The sequence below is a fragment of the Neofelis nebulosa genome, chromosome 11 (assembly GCF_028018385.1).
Source record: "Neofelis nebulosa isolate mNeoNeb1 chromosome 11, mNeoNeb1.pri, whole genome shotgun sequence".
NCBI lineage: Eukaryota > Metazoa > Chordata > Mammalia > Carnivora > Felidae > Neofelis > Neofelis nebulosa.
In genome coordinates this window covers 18,949,107-18,968,901 of record NC_080792.1, presented here as the reverse complement: position 1 = coordinate 18,968,901, position 19,795 = coordinate 18,949,107, and the positions used below count along the sequence as shown (strand labels likewise).

Genomic DNA, 19,795 nt, shown 5'->3' with positions numbered 1-19,795 from the left:
CTGTTAGCTTCAGGATAAAATTAACAAATGGCTGTTTTAACGTACATTATAAACTTCCCTAAAGTCTTAATTCCTTCCCGAGAAGTGGGAGTTAAGACAAGATTGAGGTAATTAAACAAAAGGAACAGAGGGAAGGTGGGGGACCAGGGCTAGAGGCGGAGCTCTCCAAATGCCCCTGTTGTTTAATTTCCTACTGGAAGCAGCCCATGTGTGCTTCTGCCCCCCACCCCCCTTCCCCCTTCAAGCAGTGGCCGTTGCAGAGGCTGAACGGCTGGGGTCAATGCCTTGCCTATTGATCAGTATCCCTGCAGTCCCCTGCTCCAGCAGCTGCTTCATTGGCTTCTTTCAGGGCCTGCTTCAGTACATTAGAATAGAAATCCATAACCAGAGCTGTGCTCATCCAAGCAGGGGAAGAAACTAAATTAAATGGTATAAAACAATCTTGGATCAGGAGTTTGTGCCAATTCATCTTGATCTAAGATGTCACACCGGGCTCTCTGTCTGAGCACCTGGGCTAGAGGCAGCCATAGTGAAAATAGATGGAGCTGCGATCATTCATTTGTCAGCTAAGGAGCAAGGCAGCGGTTAGCAATTCCCTTCTGCAGAGGTCAGCTGACAGAACAATCAGTGCAACTGCAGAATAGAGCTTTCCTTTGAACTATTGTTATGGAGCATGCTCTTGCTGCGTCGTGGGGGGAGGGGAGCTTGATTTGCTTCCTGTTTCAAGACTGCTATGGAAATAGTGAAATATACACTACATGCATCTAGATGCAGTTGCACAGAGCTCTTACTCCCATGTCTGTCCCTGTACTCAAATAAAGTTGGCTTTAAATGCACGTTCTGATATCTAGATGATCAAACTGTTACATATCACTTTCTCTAGAATTTGGGTTCATTTTCATCCTCCTAAACACAGAGGCAGTGGTTATTGATTTTGTTTCTTCTTCGTATGGCTAACCTTTTAGGTTTTTCCCCCACTTCAGTTATTACAACTATGACAGACCAGTGGCATACTTGGAATCTCTGATTGCACGTACACATTAACACTCTTACTAATGTTTCTGTACCTTTAATAAACTCGGAAAAAAACACGAAGAGAGAGAGTTACTTTGAATGGTATCAGAAGATATTTCTGAATGTTACTTAAATATTTTTGAACATTTTAATTGAGGCTTTTTATAAGAAATGTGAATTCATGAAATATTTATGACTTTAGAAGTGACGGAGTAATTTTATAACATTGGAGGAATATCCTTAAATATACTATAAAAAATGAATTAGGGAGATGAATAATAACTAAAATTTTATATAGAAGATTTAGAATATTTTTAAAGATCAGTGTATTCTCTGTGGACTCATACTGGATTTTGTCTTTCTGTATACTACATGACAACTAATGACAAATTTTCAGAACTGTCTTTTTTTTAATGTTTATTTTTAACAGAGAGAGAGAGAGAGAGAGAGAGAGAGAGAATGTGCAGGGGAGGGGCAGAGAAAGAGAGAGGGAGACAGAGGATCTGAAGCAGGCTCTGTGCTGAGAGCTGCGAGCCCAGAGCCCAGTTTGGGGCTCAAACACATGATCCCTAAGATCATAACCTGAGCTGAAGTCAGAAACTTAAACCACTGAGCCACCCAAACACCTCCTTTTTTTAAACATTAAGCTGTGACATGCAGAATCTTAGAGACTATAGTGGCAACCACGAATCTTTTTTTTTGGTACTCCATTGTACCAAACTTTTATTTTCCAAATAAATAGTAACCACTCTTTGATGTTTCCATTTTAGTTTTCTTAGTGTTTTTTTTTTAAGTACTTTAATGCCACCCTCTTATGGAATTACTCCTTTCTAACTACTAAATTTGTAATAGTAATTACATGAGATGTAATTTGTACATCTTTGTAATATCCTACCATTTCCTTTTCTTAGCCTCACCCAGGTCTGCTTGCCCACTTCTATTCTGCCTTTGAGCACAGTTAAATAAATGCAATTTAAAATTTCTACTTAAAAGCTTTGTGCCCTAGGTGTTTTGTTTGTTTTTATTAAGCTTCTGGAGAAGCCATATCTACTTATCTTAAAAGGATTTCTTTGTTTTACTTTTGTGTTAATTTTTGCTTAAATTTTTACTATTTTTGACTAAATTTGTTACTTTTTGTTTTAATTTTTTTAATTAGTTAATTTTGATAATTATTTTAGTTAGATTCTTAAAAGAACTTAAGGCATGACATCTAAAGCTTGCAGTGTTTCTATCAACTTCCCAAAGACCAAACCAATCTTTTTTAAAATTTTTTCTTAACATTTTATTTTTTAGAGAGGGGGAGCATGCACGGGGTGGGGTGGGGGCTGGCAGTGAGAAAGAGGGAGACAGAGAATCCCAAGCAGGCTCCATGCTGTCAACACAGGGCTTGAACCCATGAACCTTGGGATTATGACCTGAGCCAAAGTCTGATGCTCAAGTGACTGAGCCACCCAGGTGCCCCAAGACCAAACCAATCGTAATCTCACTTTGGTTTCTACAATATCCTTCTAATCCCCTAAATCTAATTATGTTACTCTGTGGCTTAAATCTCACCTTGAGTATCTTCTCACTTTTTATAGGATAAAGGTTGAAATGTGAATATGGTCTATGGTGCCATCTGTGGTCTAGCCCGTGCCTGCCTCTCTTGCCTGTTTTCTATCTTTCTCTTGGCTCTTAGGCTTCCAACCTGATTACCTGTCTTTGAGTTGGAAGTCAACAAATTACTTCATGCTTGAGGTTCTCACACAGACTGTTCTCTCAGTTCATAGTGTTCTCATTGATTCTGTAACCTATTTCTAATTCTTATTTAGTAGCCTTTAAGTTCAAAGAGGACAGGGATTTTGCTTTTCTCATCCCTGTTCACTTCCAGTATAATACCATGAATACATCAGACCTTCGATTCTTATATGTTGAATGACTGAGTAACTGATGGAATGAATGGATTTCTACCACCACTGGTACTGTTTTTCACCTGATCGTTGCATGAGTCTTCTTTTAGTTCTACTGGACACCAGTCTTGTTTTACCTCGTAATCTACCTTTCTATCGCTACTCTCGTGGTCTAACAGTGAATAAATCTGATATCACCACCTTATGCAAAATTGTTCCAATAGCTTTCCATTAAACAAAAGTTAAAAGTCTTCAGCTTGCCATGCACAAGTCTCTCTTGATTTGGTACCCCTTTAGCCTCTCCCATTGTCATTCCCTTGCCTTACCTTCATTTAGCATAGAATGACAGAGTAAATGAAGAGACAAAATAAAACATCTAAAAGCACTTAGAGGTCCCTGCTGCTAATTTCTTAGCGTTCAGAGCTCTGAGGGCCCTCTTCTATATTGATTTAAGTAATATAGAGAGTGAAGTATTAAAAGGGGCTGGATGGATGACTAGAGAGAGTAGAAGGCTGACCTCCAATGAAGATGTCTCCAGAAGTTCACTTTTTAAATTTCTCTGTACCAAATATATAGCTGTGAGAGATAAAATATACAAACAGCAAACCAAAGAGACATAACTAGTCTCCAGAAAGATAGATACCCTTGTGGACAAGTAATAAAATAGAAGTGATCTGGGCTAATACCCTTAGCTACTTCCCAGAAGCGGGCTTTTGGCTCCTGTGAGCTAAAGAGGACTTAACATATATCATGAGTACAGCTTAAAGCCAGGAGTGAGGCTATGGCTTTGTCAGTTCTTGAAAGGACCCTGAAAGGATGTGAGTAGGTTACTACTCAGTTCAAATCAAAGTTGTTATTAAAGGAGAAGAAGAATAGATATTAACTCTGTGACTGGCATTGTTAACTGTAATAAAAGATTGTGGAAATAAGTGAGTTGTGTTTACCCTAAGAACCTAGAAACAAAAGAAGGGCTCCTGGCTGGCTCAGTTGGTAGAGCATGCCACTCTTGATCTTGGGGTTGTGAGTTCAAGCCCCACGTTGGGCATAGAGTTTACTTAAAAAAGAACCTAGAAACAAAGAGAACAGAGAGAAAACATACAGTAGGAGAAATAGTAAAAATAACAACAGAAGTTGGTGAAATAGAAAGAAACGAAATAATAAGATCAAAACTGAAATATTTTTTGAAAGTCTGGTAAAATATAAATTTCTAGCAATACTGATCAAGAAAGGCATGAAAAGTAATATTAGAGAAGGCACAAATAATATTTAAATGGATCCATAGCAATGATATAACAAATATTTTCATGATAGTACTGTAAATAACTTTAATAAATTTAAAAACTTAAGTTAGATAGATAATTCCTTTAAAACCACAAGCTATCAGAAATGACTCAAGAGGAAATAGAAAGCCAAACTGGACAAGTAACTGCCAAACTATTTTCTAAAGTAGTAGAACCTTTTTACATTTCCACCTGCAATGCATACTCATTTTCCGTCCATACTCGACAGCATATTTTATAATCCTTTTTATCACAGCCCTTCTAGTGGATGTGAAGTGATACCTCCTCGTGGTTTTGACGTGCATTTTCCTAATGACCAGTGATGTTAAGCTTCTTTGATATGCATCCTGGCCCTTTATATATCTTTGGAGAAATATCTATTCCAATTGTGTACCCATTTTAAAAGTTGTACTTTTTTATTATTGAGATGTAAGAGTTTCTCATATATTCTAGATAAAATCCTTTATAGATATCTGATTGGCAATGTTTTCTCTCAGTCTGTGTGTTATCTTTTTACTCGGTTGATTTTGTCGTCTTAAGTGCAAAGGTTTGTAATACTGGTGAAGTCCAATTAAAGAAGTTTTTAAAATTACTTGTGCTTTTGGTATCATATCTAAGAAAGCATTGCCTACCCCCAGATCATAAAGGTATATCTATATTCTTCTTCAAGTTCTCTTATTTTAACTCTTATATTTAGTATTGTGAACCTATTTTGAGTTGATTTTTTTTAATTGATTTTTTTGGAAGAGAGAAATGGAAGCCCAGATTCATTCTTTAGCATGTGGATACCCAGACATCTCAGTGCCATTTGTAAAAAGACTGTTCTTTCTTGAAAGAGTAATCTTGAATTTTTTTTTTTAATTATATGTCTTTGTGTATTGATAGTGTTTTAACTTCTGTTTGGGTTTTCAGGTTGCCTATCAAGTATCCCACAAATGAAAAAGATTTCCACATCTTATGAGGAAAGACGGAAGCAAGCTACTGCTATTGTTTTACTAGGAGTCATAGGAGCTGAATTTGGTGCTGAAATTGAACCTCCCAAATTGTTGACCAGACCGCGAAGCTCTAGCCAGATTCCTGAGGGATTTGGCTTGACTAGTGGTGGATCCAACTACTCACTGGCCAGACACACTTGTAAGTTTTAAAATTCCTAACGCTGATCTGTTGCTTTCAGTTCACATTATTTGTTAACAGAACCTCAGAATATATCCCGGGTTTTAGCTCAAACAGAATGCTGACATGAAGTTAGAAAGCAGTATGATCTGTTTGGCACATTACCCTTTGGTTATAGTTACCAAACTTTAAAAAAAAAAAAAAAAATTAAACCATGGTCTTAAAAATGCTTTTCTTAAAAAGCACATTTCTGATCTTTGTGTTCTCACATTTTGGTCAAGATTTTAGTCCCGACTTCTAATTTCTAAAACAATTTCTGTAAAACTACACAACAAGTCCTGAATGTGGTTTGAAAAGTCAGGAGTGGGGGTGGATTAGTTACATTCAGAGCTCAAAGGGCCTGTGTCCTCCTGCTAACTTGCGTTCTGTGTATGTTAATAACAAGTAAGGATATTTTGTAATGTCTTTTGGTACTTCAGTGTTGGAACTCCTTTAGGTAGGGTCCTTACCTATCATATTGCAAAATAATTTGTAACAAATCGTGTTATCGTAAGGACCAAATATAATCCTACTGAATATATCACAAGGTATTCTTTATAGAACAAATTACAGTGTGTTTTGGGGGGTTTTGGCTTTTAAGCAAGGGAGAAAGATCTATGTTACTTTGTTAGTTATGACAGCAGAAAACTTCACTGGATCATTGTCACATACTTTTGCTGTGAAATCAATGGAGCCATATTAGTAGCTTTTATAATTAAAACCCTCCTGTAGATTTAGCTGCCTGTCTCCGCATGCCACCCCCCTCCTTTTTTTCTAGATTCCTGGTACAACAAATACTTGTTAGTGGTTGGTAACCTCCTGATCTCTATTTGACATTGAGCATCAGAGATTAATGGTAACAGTTCCACCACCAACAGTAATAAAGCAACTAATTCTTTGAACATGATTTTAAGCTCTTTTACATACATTAACTCACTTAATCTTCATAATAACCCTATAAAGTGGGTACTTCAGTTTTCTCTGTTTTACACATAAGACTAATTGGGCACAGAGGGGTTTACTTACCCTGGCTGAGATCACACCTCTAGGAAATGGCAGTTTTTGTTCCAGCACAATCTGTTGGGTCCAGAGCTTGTGCTGTTGACCATTACGCAGAGTGCTACTGTTTAATGGCTCCTAGATGCAAAGGGCTTAACCACTGACCTGGCTAACGCGTGCTGTTACTTTTTAATTTAAAAAGTTTTCTCTTCCCTCATTTGAACTTTGAAAGAGAAATCAAGCCTTCTTCAAAGTCGCTCAGCCAAAATGTGGTAAAATCTAAACTTGAACTCAAATGTCTCGTGACCCAAAAACCCATGCGCTCTGCATTTGCCACCTGTGCACACCGGCTCTCCTTCTCCTGCCAAGGCCTGCCGGCTGCGGGCCCCTCCCTCTCACCCCTAGTAGCTTTATCTTTTCCCAGGTTCTGCACGTTCCCTGCTCAAATCTCCCACTCTACAAAAGGCCCGAGAGTTAGGCTCACTTCTCCACTCCAGACACCCTAGGATTTGTGTATATAGTTTCTTAGAATCTTGGCATTAGACTATATTAGAGGTTAATGAAACTTTGGCCTGATTTAGTTGGCTGGTTTTCAAACTTTTGCTCACCATCTCTCTAGCGAGGATCAAGAAACGTCTGATTGCTCGTACGGTTCTATGTTAACAGCTAAAACTTTTCAATAATAAGTTTAAACATTTGCAGAAAATGTAATTTAGAGACTGTTGTGAATATGGACGTTTAAAAATGAAATACTGTTCTTGTAAATATATTCAGTATATTCAATTGAATATTTACCATAACTATTTGATACCATTTAAAAAAAATACATGACAGACTTTCCTTGAAAAATCAGAAATCCCGCATCCTCGATTCTTTTCCTTAAAGAGAGAAAATTTCTCCCTCACAGTTTTAAGGAACATGTTCATTTGCATATTTAGCATCCAAAAATCAATGCTTTAAACTAACTCTATCTTAAAACTATTTGTGCTTTTAAATCTATTCCTTGAAAAGTCTTATGATGCTTTCATTTCAAGGGGTTACTTATTATGAAGACTATTGATTTAGTTCAACATGTTTTGTACAATATCTTAACCGTATTCTTTCTTATTTTGTATTTTCCTGCAAGGAAAATGAACACAAATGCTGTCTCTCAAGAATTTTCACATAGCTCACTAGAAGTATCTGTACATAAATGTAGGAACATCATAAATTAATGAGTTGCTGACTAATTCCACGCAAGCTGTTGGCTGGTTGCTGGGCAGATTAGGCTACATCATATTATCTCACTTATCCAGACTAGTACTGTTATCCCTTTTCAAATCACGATTTATCTTTATGCAAAATTCTGATATTGTTTCTGTATTTTCTCTTAACTATAATAATTTCACTTGCAAATTGTGTCTACTATAACTAGAAAAAGAGGAAGTAGGTTAGGAGAAAAGCAGGAATTTAAAAAGCTGTGCTAGAATAGAAATAGAGATTTTTCAAAGAAGCCTTGGTAATTGATAAAAGAAGAGTAGGGTCTCCGTGTTCTGCTCTTTGGGTTTGTTAGGAGACAAGGAGGTGAATCACGCGTCATGGGGTCCCAAAGCCTATTTCTGACAGGATGGAAACCTTGGGATGTGCTACGTGGAGGGACTTTTGCATGATGCCACCTCAACTTTCCGAAGCAAGATAAATAAAATTCCCCCAAACATTGAAACTATTTAAGTGTTTTAGAGTCAAGTTCATTCCTCAAGCATTTTGAATAAAGGACTAGGTGTGGGAAGAGCAAAAGATAATGCTTCTTAGCAAATGATACTATTGATTATTTTATTGAAATAGTAGAGATTCTGAGAGCTTTCCAGCCAGCAAGAAATATATATATAAATGAAAAGGTACCTATTAGAACTAGTTTAAAATGTGTAAAATATCCTTGGTATTTTCCTCACTTATTATGGCTGCCCTATTTTAATAATTATAAAATATCAGTTTAAATCTTGCTCCCATGATTGGAAACAGTCAGATGTCTAAATGTTCTTGTGTCTTTCTTGGCCTCTTTTTTGATCAGTTATATATAATAATAACCTGTTGTAATGTTAACCTGCTGGAAGTTGCTGTATGTATTGCTATGTTATTTGTTTATGTGGCATTTAGAATGCATTGCAACCATTAAATATTTAGACCTCATGGCAACCTATTGAATGAGATAATCATTATTATCCTCATTTTGAGATAAGGCCATTAAGATACAATATTTGATGAACTTTAATTGCTAATGCACCTAGAGGTATAGATAGTGAATTCTAACCTTCCTTGAAAAGCCATTCTGTTCTGTGAAAACTTATCATTATCTCAATTATCCACATTGATAGGAGGGAAGAATGACACTGACACCAAATTCAAAAGTCATGCTTAGTTTTATAATGCATTTCATACTTATATTTGAATATACCTGAATCATTTGTGGGAGTTACACTTCACATAAAATGTCCAAATTGCATATTGAAGACAAAGCTGAAGGACTCTGGAAATTAAGAAGCCTAGACTAGGTCACTCTTTCCTCGTGCCCTTGATCTGGGTTGCAGTTTCCTCTGGTTTAAAATAAAGGGCAGGACTATTCTGTCGTTAAAGCCCCTTTTGGTCCAGTTAATCTCTCCTTCTGAAGTGAAATAGCATCCCAGGAAATTCACCTTCATCACCTTCTCCTTTTTCATTTCATGTAGGGATGGACACTGTCTCATTCCAAAAAGCTAACTCAAACAGAGATCATTCTTCATTTTTATTTTGATCCACAAAGACATTATTAGGACGTTTCAGGGTAGTGTTTATAATGTTGCCTGTAGGTCTTTGGTTCATTCTTTCATTTGGTCACGTCTCTTCTTGCTCATTTTATAATTGTGGAATTATGCTGGCACGTCTGTAGTAAATCCCATTTTGATCTCTCATTAGCTTTTTGACTTTGGGCAAGTGGCATAAGTCACTTCCCTAGGCAGCAGACTCTGAGACAGATTTGTGTGCAGGAGTATTCTCGTGATCAATACTTTTAGGGAGTGAAAAAAACAGGATTGGGCAGAGCGAGATGTTGAATTGCATTTCAGTTGCTTAGGAAGCTCCAGCTCATCCCAGGGAACTCTGGGATCAGGATGGCCCTTCAAACTGTCCTTGAATTGGGGCAAAGGGCTTGGCCTTCATATCCCTGTGTCCTTCAGTCACTGGATCCACAGTGCCCTAGGGAGGGGCATGACCTTGGATGCGGCAGCTCTCTTCATGTCAGCGCAAATCCTATAGAGGGACTCGACCAACACTTTGTCAGCCACTGACCCCAAGAGCTTGGGGGCAGAGTGAGTTCTTCACTTGTGGAGGTGAGGGGATGGATAGCCTCTCCGGGCTTCCACTCGGCATGTTACTAACTTATGTGTGCCCTAGTTCCCTCTTTCTATCAACAGAAACGGAAAGAGGGGCTACCGTTGAACGAGCTTTCTACTTCAACAGCTTACACATCGCTTATCACCCTGCAAGACAGCTGTTTTGTCCAACACCTAGCATGATACGAAGCACATTCGCAATAGCTGATTATTGAGCATTTACTCTGTGCTGTGTACTTTACATATAATAACTTATTTAACTTTATAATCCTTCCAAATGGGTACTATTACTGTTATCACTAAATAGAGGAGGAAACTGAACCTTTGCCCAGGACTCACCAAAGTTTTGTGAAATTGGATTAACTTTTCTTTGTGTAGACAATAAATTAAGGGCGTAGGTTAAATGCTTTAAGATCCTGCTAAGTCTGAACACCTATCTTGCAACTTTAAATCAGTATATTTTCTTTTTTGACTATTAAAAAATGTTTATTTAACAAAAAAGTTCAACATGAAAACGCACGACCTGATTTTTATATTGTAGTGAAATAGGTGCTAGGGAGACGGGGCACGTGGAAGCAGTCGATTTCTTCCAGGAAACACCCATTGTTTATACTCCTTCCAAGACTTCTAACATGAGGATACTATTTCCTCGAATTACCACCATTCCAATATTGTTCTCTTGCCATCTCCACACATTGATCTATCACAAGGTTCATAGAGGGATCGAACCCCTGCCATATTCCATGGACGTGTCTGCCACCATTTAGTTTCAATGATAATTTCTTGCCCATAAATATTTCAACTCGGGAGGGTGAGCTTTGCTCATGGTGTCTACTCGGCAAGCTCAAAGATGCTTCCAGACGAAATTCCTAAATCAGTATATTTTCACCATTTCACATAGGTGTCTTGTGTTACAAGCAAGTAAGATTCAGAAATGTGGCTATAGATAAGAAGGGGAGGTCAGCAAGTAACAGGTCACCTGTAAATATGAACAACTCTTGACTCATCCTTTGGGGATGTGCTGCTTCCCTGGAGATAAAAACATATACAAAATCCACATCGCCATACTTATGAAATGCCTTGCGTCTATAGTGTGAAATATTTTGATTAGAGAAAATGAGTATTTTTCCCCACAGTGGGTCTTTAGCAATCCTGTAATGCCGAATGCCAGGTTCTTTAGCGGGTCAAGGTTTTTTATGACCTCACAGATGTTACATGTGGAAAACACAGTGTTCGTGTGCATTTTTGTGTCTGTTCTGGGAAAAGGACCCACAGTTTCATTCAGTTCTCAAAAGAAAGTCATTAAAATAAAAATGGATAAGAACTCTTAAGAGTTTGTTGGAAAAAACTGCTTATCTGTTATAATTTTTAAAACAACAGAGTTATAATCATATTGATTAGATCAGCTGTCACACCACCAAATGGAAGGCAAGCCTCAGTTAGACACTACCTCAGGAATATTTTAATGTTACGAAACTTTTATGTAGAGTTTTTATTTTCTGGTACTATGTACCGTTTGATTTTATTTTGTTGTCATTTACTATTGTTGACAGTTTTTCTCCAGAATGTCTGTTTAATGAATATGTTGATATTGGTTGAGGTTGATTCTATAATGGATCTATTTCTTAAATTTTAAGGTAAGAAAGTTAAGTCAAATTTCAAATGTTTTATCAGCAAGATTAGGACAAAGTCACGGACTTGCAATTAATAACAAAACTCGTGGTACTTGCAAGTTACGAATGAAAGTAGCCACAAGGATGAGGAACACATCATGCCATTTAAAAGGATAAACAGGGGCGCCTGGGTGGCTCAGTCAGTTAAGCGGCCGACTTCGGCTCAGGTCACGATCTTGCGGTCCGTGAGTTCGAGCCCCGCGTCAGGCTCTGGGCTGATGGCTCGGAGCCTGGAGCCTGCTTCCGATTCTGTGTCTCCCTCTCTCTCTGCCCCTCCCCCGTTCATGCTCTGTCTCTCTCTGTCTCAAAAATAAATAAACGTTAAAAAAAAATTTTTTTTTTTTAAATTTAAAAGGATAAACATAACAAAAATGGAGATTTTCACTGCATACAAGCAAGTCATCAGATGGTATGATGACAGCCCCTGAGCAGGGCTGTAGCCGTGGAGACTTCCTTTGTGTTGCTTTCCCTCGTGTTTCTAACCCTGGCCCTTGGCGGTAATCTGCTTTCCTGTCTTCCTACTCTGTGGGCCACCTCATTCACTCATTCTTCTCATTGCACTGACTCAGCGTTTCATCGTCTTTACCACCACTTCTCATTTGTAATTTTACCTTTGAAAATCACCCTTTGGGGGCACCTGGGTGGCCCCGTTGGTTAAGTGTCCAACCCTTGGTTTCAGCTCAGGTCATGATCTGTAGTTCATGGGTTCGAGCCCCGCGTTGGGCTCTGCGCTGCAAGTGTGGAGCCTGCTTGGGATACCGGCTCTCTGCTCCTCTCCCACTCATATTCTCTCTCTCTCTCTCTTTCTGTCTCTTCCCCCTTCCCCTCTCTCCCCCTCCCTCTGTCAAAATAAGTAAATAAAAAAAGAAGAGGAAAGAAAATCATCCTGGTTCCAGATGCCACCTGTCTTGCATTGCTATACACCTCCCGTGTTTAGAAGGCGCCTGGATGGCTCAGTTGGTTGAGCAACCGACTTCGGCTCAGGTCATGATCTCACGGTTTGTGGGTTCAGGCCTGCGTCAGGCTCTGTGCTGACAGCTCAGAGCCTGGAACCTGCTTCAGATTCTGTGTCTCCCTCTCCCTCTGCCCCTCCCCTGCTTGTACTCTCTCTCTCTCTCTCTCTCTGGAAAATAAATAAAACATTTTTTTAAAAAAGAAAAGAAAAGTAATTCTTCACTCTGGCTATGCACTAAAATCTGGAATGTTTCCAAATGAGCCTTTCCCTGGCATTCTTATTCAGAAAAATCAGGCATGGGGTTTGGGTATCTATGTGATTTTTAAGACTTCACCAGTAATTTTCATGTGTAGTCAGAGTAGAGGCATCCAGTAGACTATGGAATCCTTTAGTTATTTTAAATTGAGTGTTCTATGGTAGTTCCAATCATTAAACTACCTTAATGCACAGTATGTACTCTAATTTTTTGTTACATTTAAAATGGAAGAGATAATGGGAACTAATCTAAGTGGATAAATGACATTTATATCACTCTCAGACCTAATTCTTTAAGCAGTTCAGCTTTTTTATTGGGATTTTATTATTCTGGATTGCTCAGGGTTGAATCTTGACATTACCACGCAGTAGCTGTGTGGCCTTAAGTGCTTTGTGGCTCAGTTTCTTTAACTTGAAAAATGGGGATAATAATTGTACCTACCTCACAAAGTTACTTTGAGTATTAGGTAAATTAGTATATGTAAAGCACTTGGTAAGTGCCTGGCACTTCAGTGTTAGCTGAACATTAGTATTTTAATGTTACTAGAGATGTTTATAGAAGACTAAGGAAAGGAAACAGCTCCTTTTAAGAGCTGTTTGCTAGGACATTTAGAGTGTATATTACTACTCTAAAAAGTTGTCTTAAGAACCTTATGAGATAGAGACACCTGGGTGGCTCAGCTGGTTAAGTGTCTGACTCTAGATTTCCGCTCAGGTCATGATCTTGAGGTCATGAGCTCGAGCCCTGTGTCGGGCTCTGTGTGGAGACTGCTTAGGATTTTCTGTCTTCCTCCCTCTTTCTCACTCTCTCTCTCTGCCCCCACCCCCCGGTCTCCCCTTCTCTGCTCACATGCTCTCTGTTTCTCTCTCAAAAATAAATACATAAACATTAAAAATAATGAACCTTATAAGATAGGTATTAGTGTCAACATTTTCTATATGAGAGAACTGTTACAAAAAAATAACTTCCTTTGAATTATCTGTCTTGTAAGGGATTTGAACCCAGATGTATTTTACCCCCAAAGCCGAGGAAATTCTTTTCTGCAACACATGCTGATTCTATTTGTGGTAAAGCCCATTAGTTCCTAGAGGATTTATATGAAAATATACTTTTCTATGGCCACATTATTATATATAAATGTTTAAATAAAACACTGTATGTTTGTAATTATTTATTTATAATGGGATAAATTTCTATATGTTTATGACTTTGTTTCCGATTTTAACCACATCAACAAACTAAGCTCAGATCAAATGGAAATTTTCACTACTCCTTTGTTTTTACTTGTAAATAATTTATCTTGTATAACAGCTTTATCATTTTTAACTGAGACCTGACACTTGCATTATAGACCCTGTTTGCTGATGTAATCCCATCCTTGTTGTCCAAAAATAACTTCAATTTGCAGTTGGTTTTTTGTTAATTTATTACTTTGTTTCAGATTCCTTTTCCATAGAACAAGTAAGGTGGACAAGGTTATTTCCGAGACCACTTCTATAAAAATCACAGAGTTCTATGAAATTATTACTGTATTATTATTTAATGCTGTAGAGTGCTAGTGTTTATTGCTGCCATGTGAACGTGGTTATCTTATTTTGATTGCTCTATACCAATTTTTCTGTCTGTTTCTATAGGCTCCAGTAGTCCACAGTTATGCCCTGTGTTTGAAGGTGGCCATCTTTAAAGTATTTTTCTGTCATCTTCCTTATGGGTACCTCATATCAACTTACCAGGCTATAGTCGTTTCTTTAAAATTAATTCTCTACATATATCGAGCTCTGTGGACATGTGTTATGTTGAATGTATTTCAGTAGCTGTATGTAACATCTGTAGTAGGTTGAGATCTATTTCCTTACAATAGAGTACGGAGGCATTATAACAGTGTTTTGGTCTAGAATGTGATGCGACATTGGCGTAAGACTCTCCTGTCCCATCTAACGTATATATTAATATCCTTAATTCAGTTTTCAATTTTGATTTCAATTTTTAATTTCCTTTATTTCTTGTCACTGAGCTGCCTGAGTAGGTGATTCAGTGACAAGTCTTAGCATTGTAGTGCCAGTAGCAACCCCCCCCCCTTTTTTTTTCTTTTTGCAAAGGACATTACTTTTTCTAGTTTTTAAATAACCTTGATCTGAAGTTTTCTGATAGCACTGTAGAATGGTTTCTTCTTGTTTGTGTGTCTTCATCTATGTGTGCTCCAGTGTCACCATAGTTAATATATTTAATTCTATAAGTTCAAACAATTTTATATCCGAAAGGGACAATAGAGAGCAGCTAGTCTAATCCCTTGAAAAGCTGCAACTGGCTGGTTCAGTAGAGCACGTGACTCTTGATCTCAGGGTCATGAGCTTGAGCCCCACATTGGGTGTAGAGCCGTAGAGATTACTTTAAAAATACACATACACAAAAGCTGCAAAACTTTTGGTAGGTCTCCTAAAAAGACTTCCAGTAAGAAGTGAATGGACACATTTTGTGAACTTGTTTGTAGATTGCCTGCCATGTCCTTAGAAAACCTAATTTCTAGGACTCTGTGCAAAGGTCAGATGCCCAGGTCTATGTGTTATTGCTCTACCTCTGTCTTCCGTGATCATACAGCAAATGCTGGTGAACTTCTTAATGCCACCCAGGCCACTAGAGGACCTGGATGCTTGTATGAAATCAACAAATGTAAAGTTCCTTCCTTAAACCTTGGGTTTTCAAATTCTGTTCCGCAGAGCCCTGGGGCTCCTTAGAGGTGGCTCGGTGGCTGCCTGGGCTCTCAATGCTACTTGAAGGACAGTAGCACTGATTTTTGTGTGCTTTAGAAGTTGAAGTTTGGCATCACAATTGTGTCTACAAAGAGAAACTGTCAAAGGTAAGGCTAGGCTCTACAAAACAGATAGACAGACATCAGATCCATCAGGACATCTTACTGGCTCTGCCTTCAAGATACATAAAAAATTCAGCTACTTCTTACCACCCTTACTGTTATCACTCTGGTTGGCTACCTTCATTTCTCACCCGGTTAATGCCAAGCCTTCCAGCTTCTATGCTGCCCCCCTTATGCTAGCTTTTTCATGGTAGACACAGTATTAAGGCTTTTAAAACCAAAGGTAGATAATATCACTCAAGGGTATCCACATGGTTAGTCAGCAAGACACTCAAGAATCAGGAGCTTTTCCATCTACTAGTGAACAAAATAGAAAATGTAGAAAATGATGATTTTTTTCAAATCAGCAAGACCCTAAAAACCAGGAGGAAAAAACCTGGACAACCCAGGTTAAAAACAAACACATTGTCAGCATTTTACTATAGAAAGAATGTAGATGCCAAAAAATACCCAACTTACCCAATAATCAAAAGACTTAGAGGATAAAACAAATTTACTAGAAATACTTGGTTAAAATAATTATTTTAGGGGCGCCTGGGTGGCTCAGTCGGTGAAGCATCTGACTGCAGTTTTTAAAGTGTCCAACTTTGGCTCAGGTCTTGATCTCACAGTTTGTGAGTTCCAAGCCCTGCATCGGGTTCTGTGCTGACAGCTCAGCAGCCTGTTTCAGATTCTGTGTCTCCCTCTCTCTCTGCCCCTCCCCTGCTCACACTCTGTCTCTCTCTCAAAAATAAATAAACATTAAAAAAATAATAATAAAATAAAATAATTTTTATACTGAATGGATAGTCGTGTAATTAAAATGATAGATTTTTATATTTCAAAATAAATATTAAAACCTCAATGATTATGACATCCATAGGAAGTCCTGTAGCTAAGAATAAATTTAAGAAATATGGAGGAAATTATAATATTTTACTGAGGGAAATAAAATTTGAGTAAATAAAAAGGCATGTAGTTCTTTGATGGATGATTCCATGTGGTCATTGTCTTAGTTATTCCCAAATTCATATGTGAATCTCACAGAAATACAATAAAAAATCTGAACATCATTCCTTTTTTTTTAAGTTTATTTATTTTGAGAGAGAGAGAGAGAAAATTCCAAACAGACTCCATGCTGTTAGCGAAATCCCATGAACCGTGAGATCGTGACTTGAGCCAAAATCAAAAATTGGATGCTCAACCAACTGAGCCACCCAGGTGCCCCCAACATCATGGTTTTAATAACTAGTCAAAATTATCCTAAAATTAACTTACCAGAGATCAATAGAGTATTTGACTTATTTTGTTTTATTTAATAAACATGTAACATATACCTGTCACTGTTTTAGGCATTTTGCAAATATTAACTCTCTTGATCCTCATTTGTAATCCTTTGAAGTATATAATTATTTAAAAAGCCAACCTTTGAAGTACTGTGAAAATATAAAATACTCAGATATAAACTTAAAGAATATGCAAGATTTTTACACAAGAAATTTTTTTTTTAATTTTATCAAAAAGCATTTTTTAAAGACCTAAATAAATAGGGAGATAGACACTTTATGGCATGGAGTACTCCATATAATTAGAATGTCAATTTTTATAAATTCAGTGCCATTGCAAACAAAACACCCCCATGATCTTTGTTGTTTTCATTATTAAACTTGACAAGCTGATTCTCAAGTTTATGGGACAGAGCAATGAGCTTATAAAAGCCATGACACTTCTAAAGAACAAGGAGAGATTTTCTTTACCTTATATCAAAAGTTATTATACATTTATAGTAATTAATATAGTCTTATTTTGGTGCAAAACAGACCAACAGACTTCTCTATAGAACAGAATAGACAGCACAGAAATGCTTTAAAAAAGACATAGGAATTTGATTCTATACAGATCTAGAATTATAGATCAGTGAAATAAAGGATAGAATTTTTGATAACTGGTATAGTTACCACAGGGAGAAAAATAAAATGGGATGCCTAATGCCATTGTAGCTAACCCCCCTAACAAAACAAAACCCACAAAAAACTATATGGATTTAAAGACTTAAATATGAATGCCAGAAGCATAATACTTTAAAGACATGATATGGGAAAACATGACCTTGGAATGAGAAATATTCTGTAAACAGGTAACAGAAAGGCTAACCAAACAATAAAAAAGATGAATAATTGAACTACATTAAAATTACAAACTTCTATAGTCAGAAATATCTTTAAAAAACTGAAAAGTAAAGCCACAGAGGGAAAGGTCTTTATAGCACAGGTAACTGACAAAAGATTCTTAAACACATTTATATTTGGGAAAAAGAAAAAACGGAAAAATAAATGCAGAGAAGAAAAATGCATAAAGATTGAAAAAGCACTTCACAGAGAGGGAATAAGAGTGGCTAAGAAACCTATGAAAAGATACTATGTCTTGTAATCAGGTAACTGCAAATTAAAAGCAAAATGAACTATCATTTCTCATCTACCAAACTGAAAGCTTACAGTGTGACTATCAAATTTTGATGAGGATTTGGAGCAAATAGAATGTTTATTATACTTGCTGTGGAGTGTAATTGGTTTAAGCTTTCGAAAACAGTTGGGTGTACTATCCCGTGAGTCTACTCTTCACTTATTCTAGAGAAACCTTTCCACCTGTGGGAAGAGTAATCGCCTCCTATTTTGTGGATTGCTTCTTGGTTACCTTGACAGTGTGTTTCAAATAACACAGTTCTCTGATTTCAATGAAGTACAGTTTATCGGTTATTTTATAGTTCATGCTTTTTGTATTCTAAGAAATACTTGCCTACCTCAGAGTCTCAAAAAATTTTCCCCCGTGTTTTTTTCTGGGAGCTTTAGCTTTTGCATTTAGGTGTATGTAATTTTCAAGTATGATGTGAAATATAGGTACAGAAATTCACTTGTTCGAGCAACATCTGTTGAAAGCATTTTTCTTTTTTGCTGCCATTAAATTGCCTGTTTTGAAAATCAGTTGATCTTAGATGTCTGGGTCTGTTTCTAGATCCTCTGTCCTCTTGTCATTAATCCCTGTTTATTCACTCCTACCACATTGTCTTGATGGCTTTAGCTTTAGAGTAAGTACTGAAATCAGATAGTTTCTCCCTTTGAGTTCTTCTGTTGTTAACTTATTTTGTCTATCCTAAGTCATTTGTGGTTTGACAAAAATTTTGGGATCTGTTTGTTAGTTTGTCTAAAAAAGCAAAAAATGGGGCACCTAGGTCACTCAGATAGATGGTTAAGTGTCTGACTCTTGAGTTTGGCTCAGGTCATGATCTCACAGTTTGTGGGATCGAGCCCTGTGTCAGGCTCTGCGATGTCAGTGTGAAGCTTGCTTGGGATTCTCTCTCTCTCTCTCTCTCTCTCTCTCTCTCTCTCTCTCTGCCCTTCCCCCATTCTTGCATGAGCGCTCTCTCTCTCTCTCTCTTGCAAAATAAATAAGCGTTTTTAAAAAATAAATAGGGGCGCCTGGATGGCTCAGTAAGTTAAGTGTCCGACTTCAGCTCTGATTGTGATCTCGGGGTTTATGAGTTCAAGCCCCACATCAGGCAGTCTGCTGTCAATGCAGACCCTGCTTTGGATCCTCAGTCCCCCTCTTTCTGTCCCTCCCCTGATGGTTCTTTCTCTCTCCCTCTCTCAAATAAACTTTTTTAAATACAAAAATAAATGAGCAAAAAGTCTGTTGGGATTTTGATTGGAATTGACTGTAATCTATAGATGAATTTTGGGGAGAGTTGCCATGTTAACAATTTTGTCTTCCAGTGTGTGAATAGGCACTATTTATACCTTCTTCAGTTCCTCCTCAGCACTGTTCTTTAATTTCTAAAGGTCTCACAGAGACTTTCAGGAGACTCAGAAGAAGAGGAAACAGAATGAGTCAGAAAAAATATTTGAAGAATATTGAAACTTTCGCAAATTTTCTGAAAGACATAAATTTACAGGTTTAGTCAGTTCAGAAAAAATCCCAAACAGTTGAACTTTAAGAGGGCCATGCCTCCAAACATCATAATTGTAATTTGTTTCCAGCTTTGACTATACTATTTTTCTTGTCTGCCTATGTGGTTGATAAATGATGCCTGTTGTTACTTTAATTTGCATTTTAAACATTTTAGGTTGGTTTTCTTGTGTTTACCATTTTTCAGTTCATCTATGAATTGCTTGTTCTGTGGTGTTTTTTTTTTTTTTTAACTGAGATATGATGGATATGTAACATATTATTTTCAGGCATACAACATAACGATTGGATAATCTCATCACCACAGTAAGTCTAATGAACGCATCACCATACACAGTTATTAGATTATTGTTTTCCTTGTGTTGAGAACTTTTAAAATCTACTCTCAGCAACTTTCAAATATGTGATACAGTAAT

General features: G+C 37.3%; 1 protein-coding gene and 1 pseudogene across 4 annotated transcripts in view; one reads left to right on the top strand and one right to left on the bottom strand.

The window, feature by feature from the left end:
• The window catches only part of WDR7 (WD repeat domain 7), a 357,356-nt gene that overhangs the window by 200,637 nt on the left and 136,924 nt on the right, over positions 1 to 19,795 (top strand). For 3 of the 4 annotated variants that reach the window (XM_058691984.1, XM_058691985.1, XM_058691983.1), the window contains one exon: positions 5,096 to 5,317. The exons of the other annotated variant lie outside the window; for it this stretch is intronic. In XM_058691984.1, the coding sequence (XP_058547967.1) occupies positions 5,096 to 5,317 (222 nt within the window). The remainder of the gene's footprint in view (positions 1 to 5,095; positions 5,318 to 19,795) is intronic. 4 annotated transcript variants of the gene reach the window in all.
• Positions 10,289 to 10,507, bottom strand: LOC131490035 (small nuclear ribonucleoprotein G-like; annotated as a pseudogene).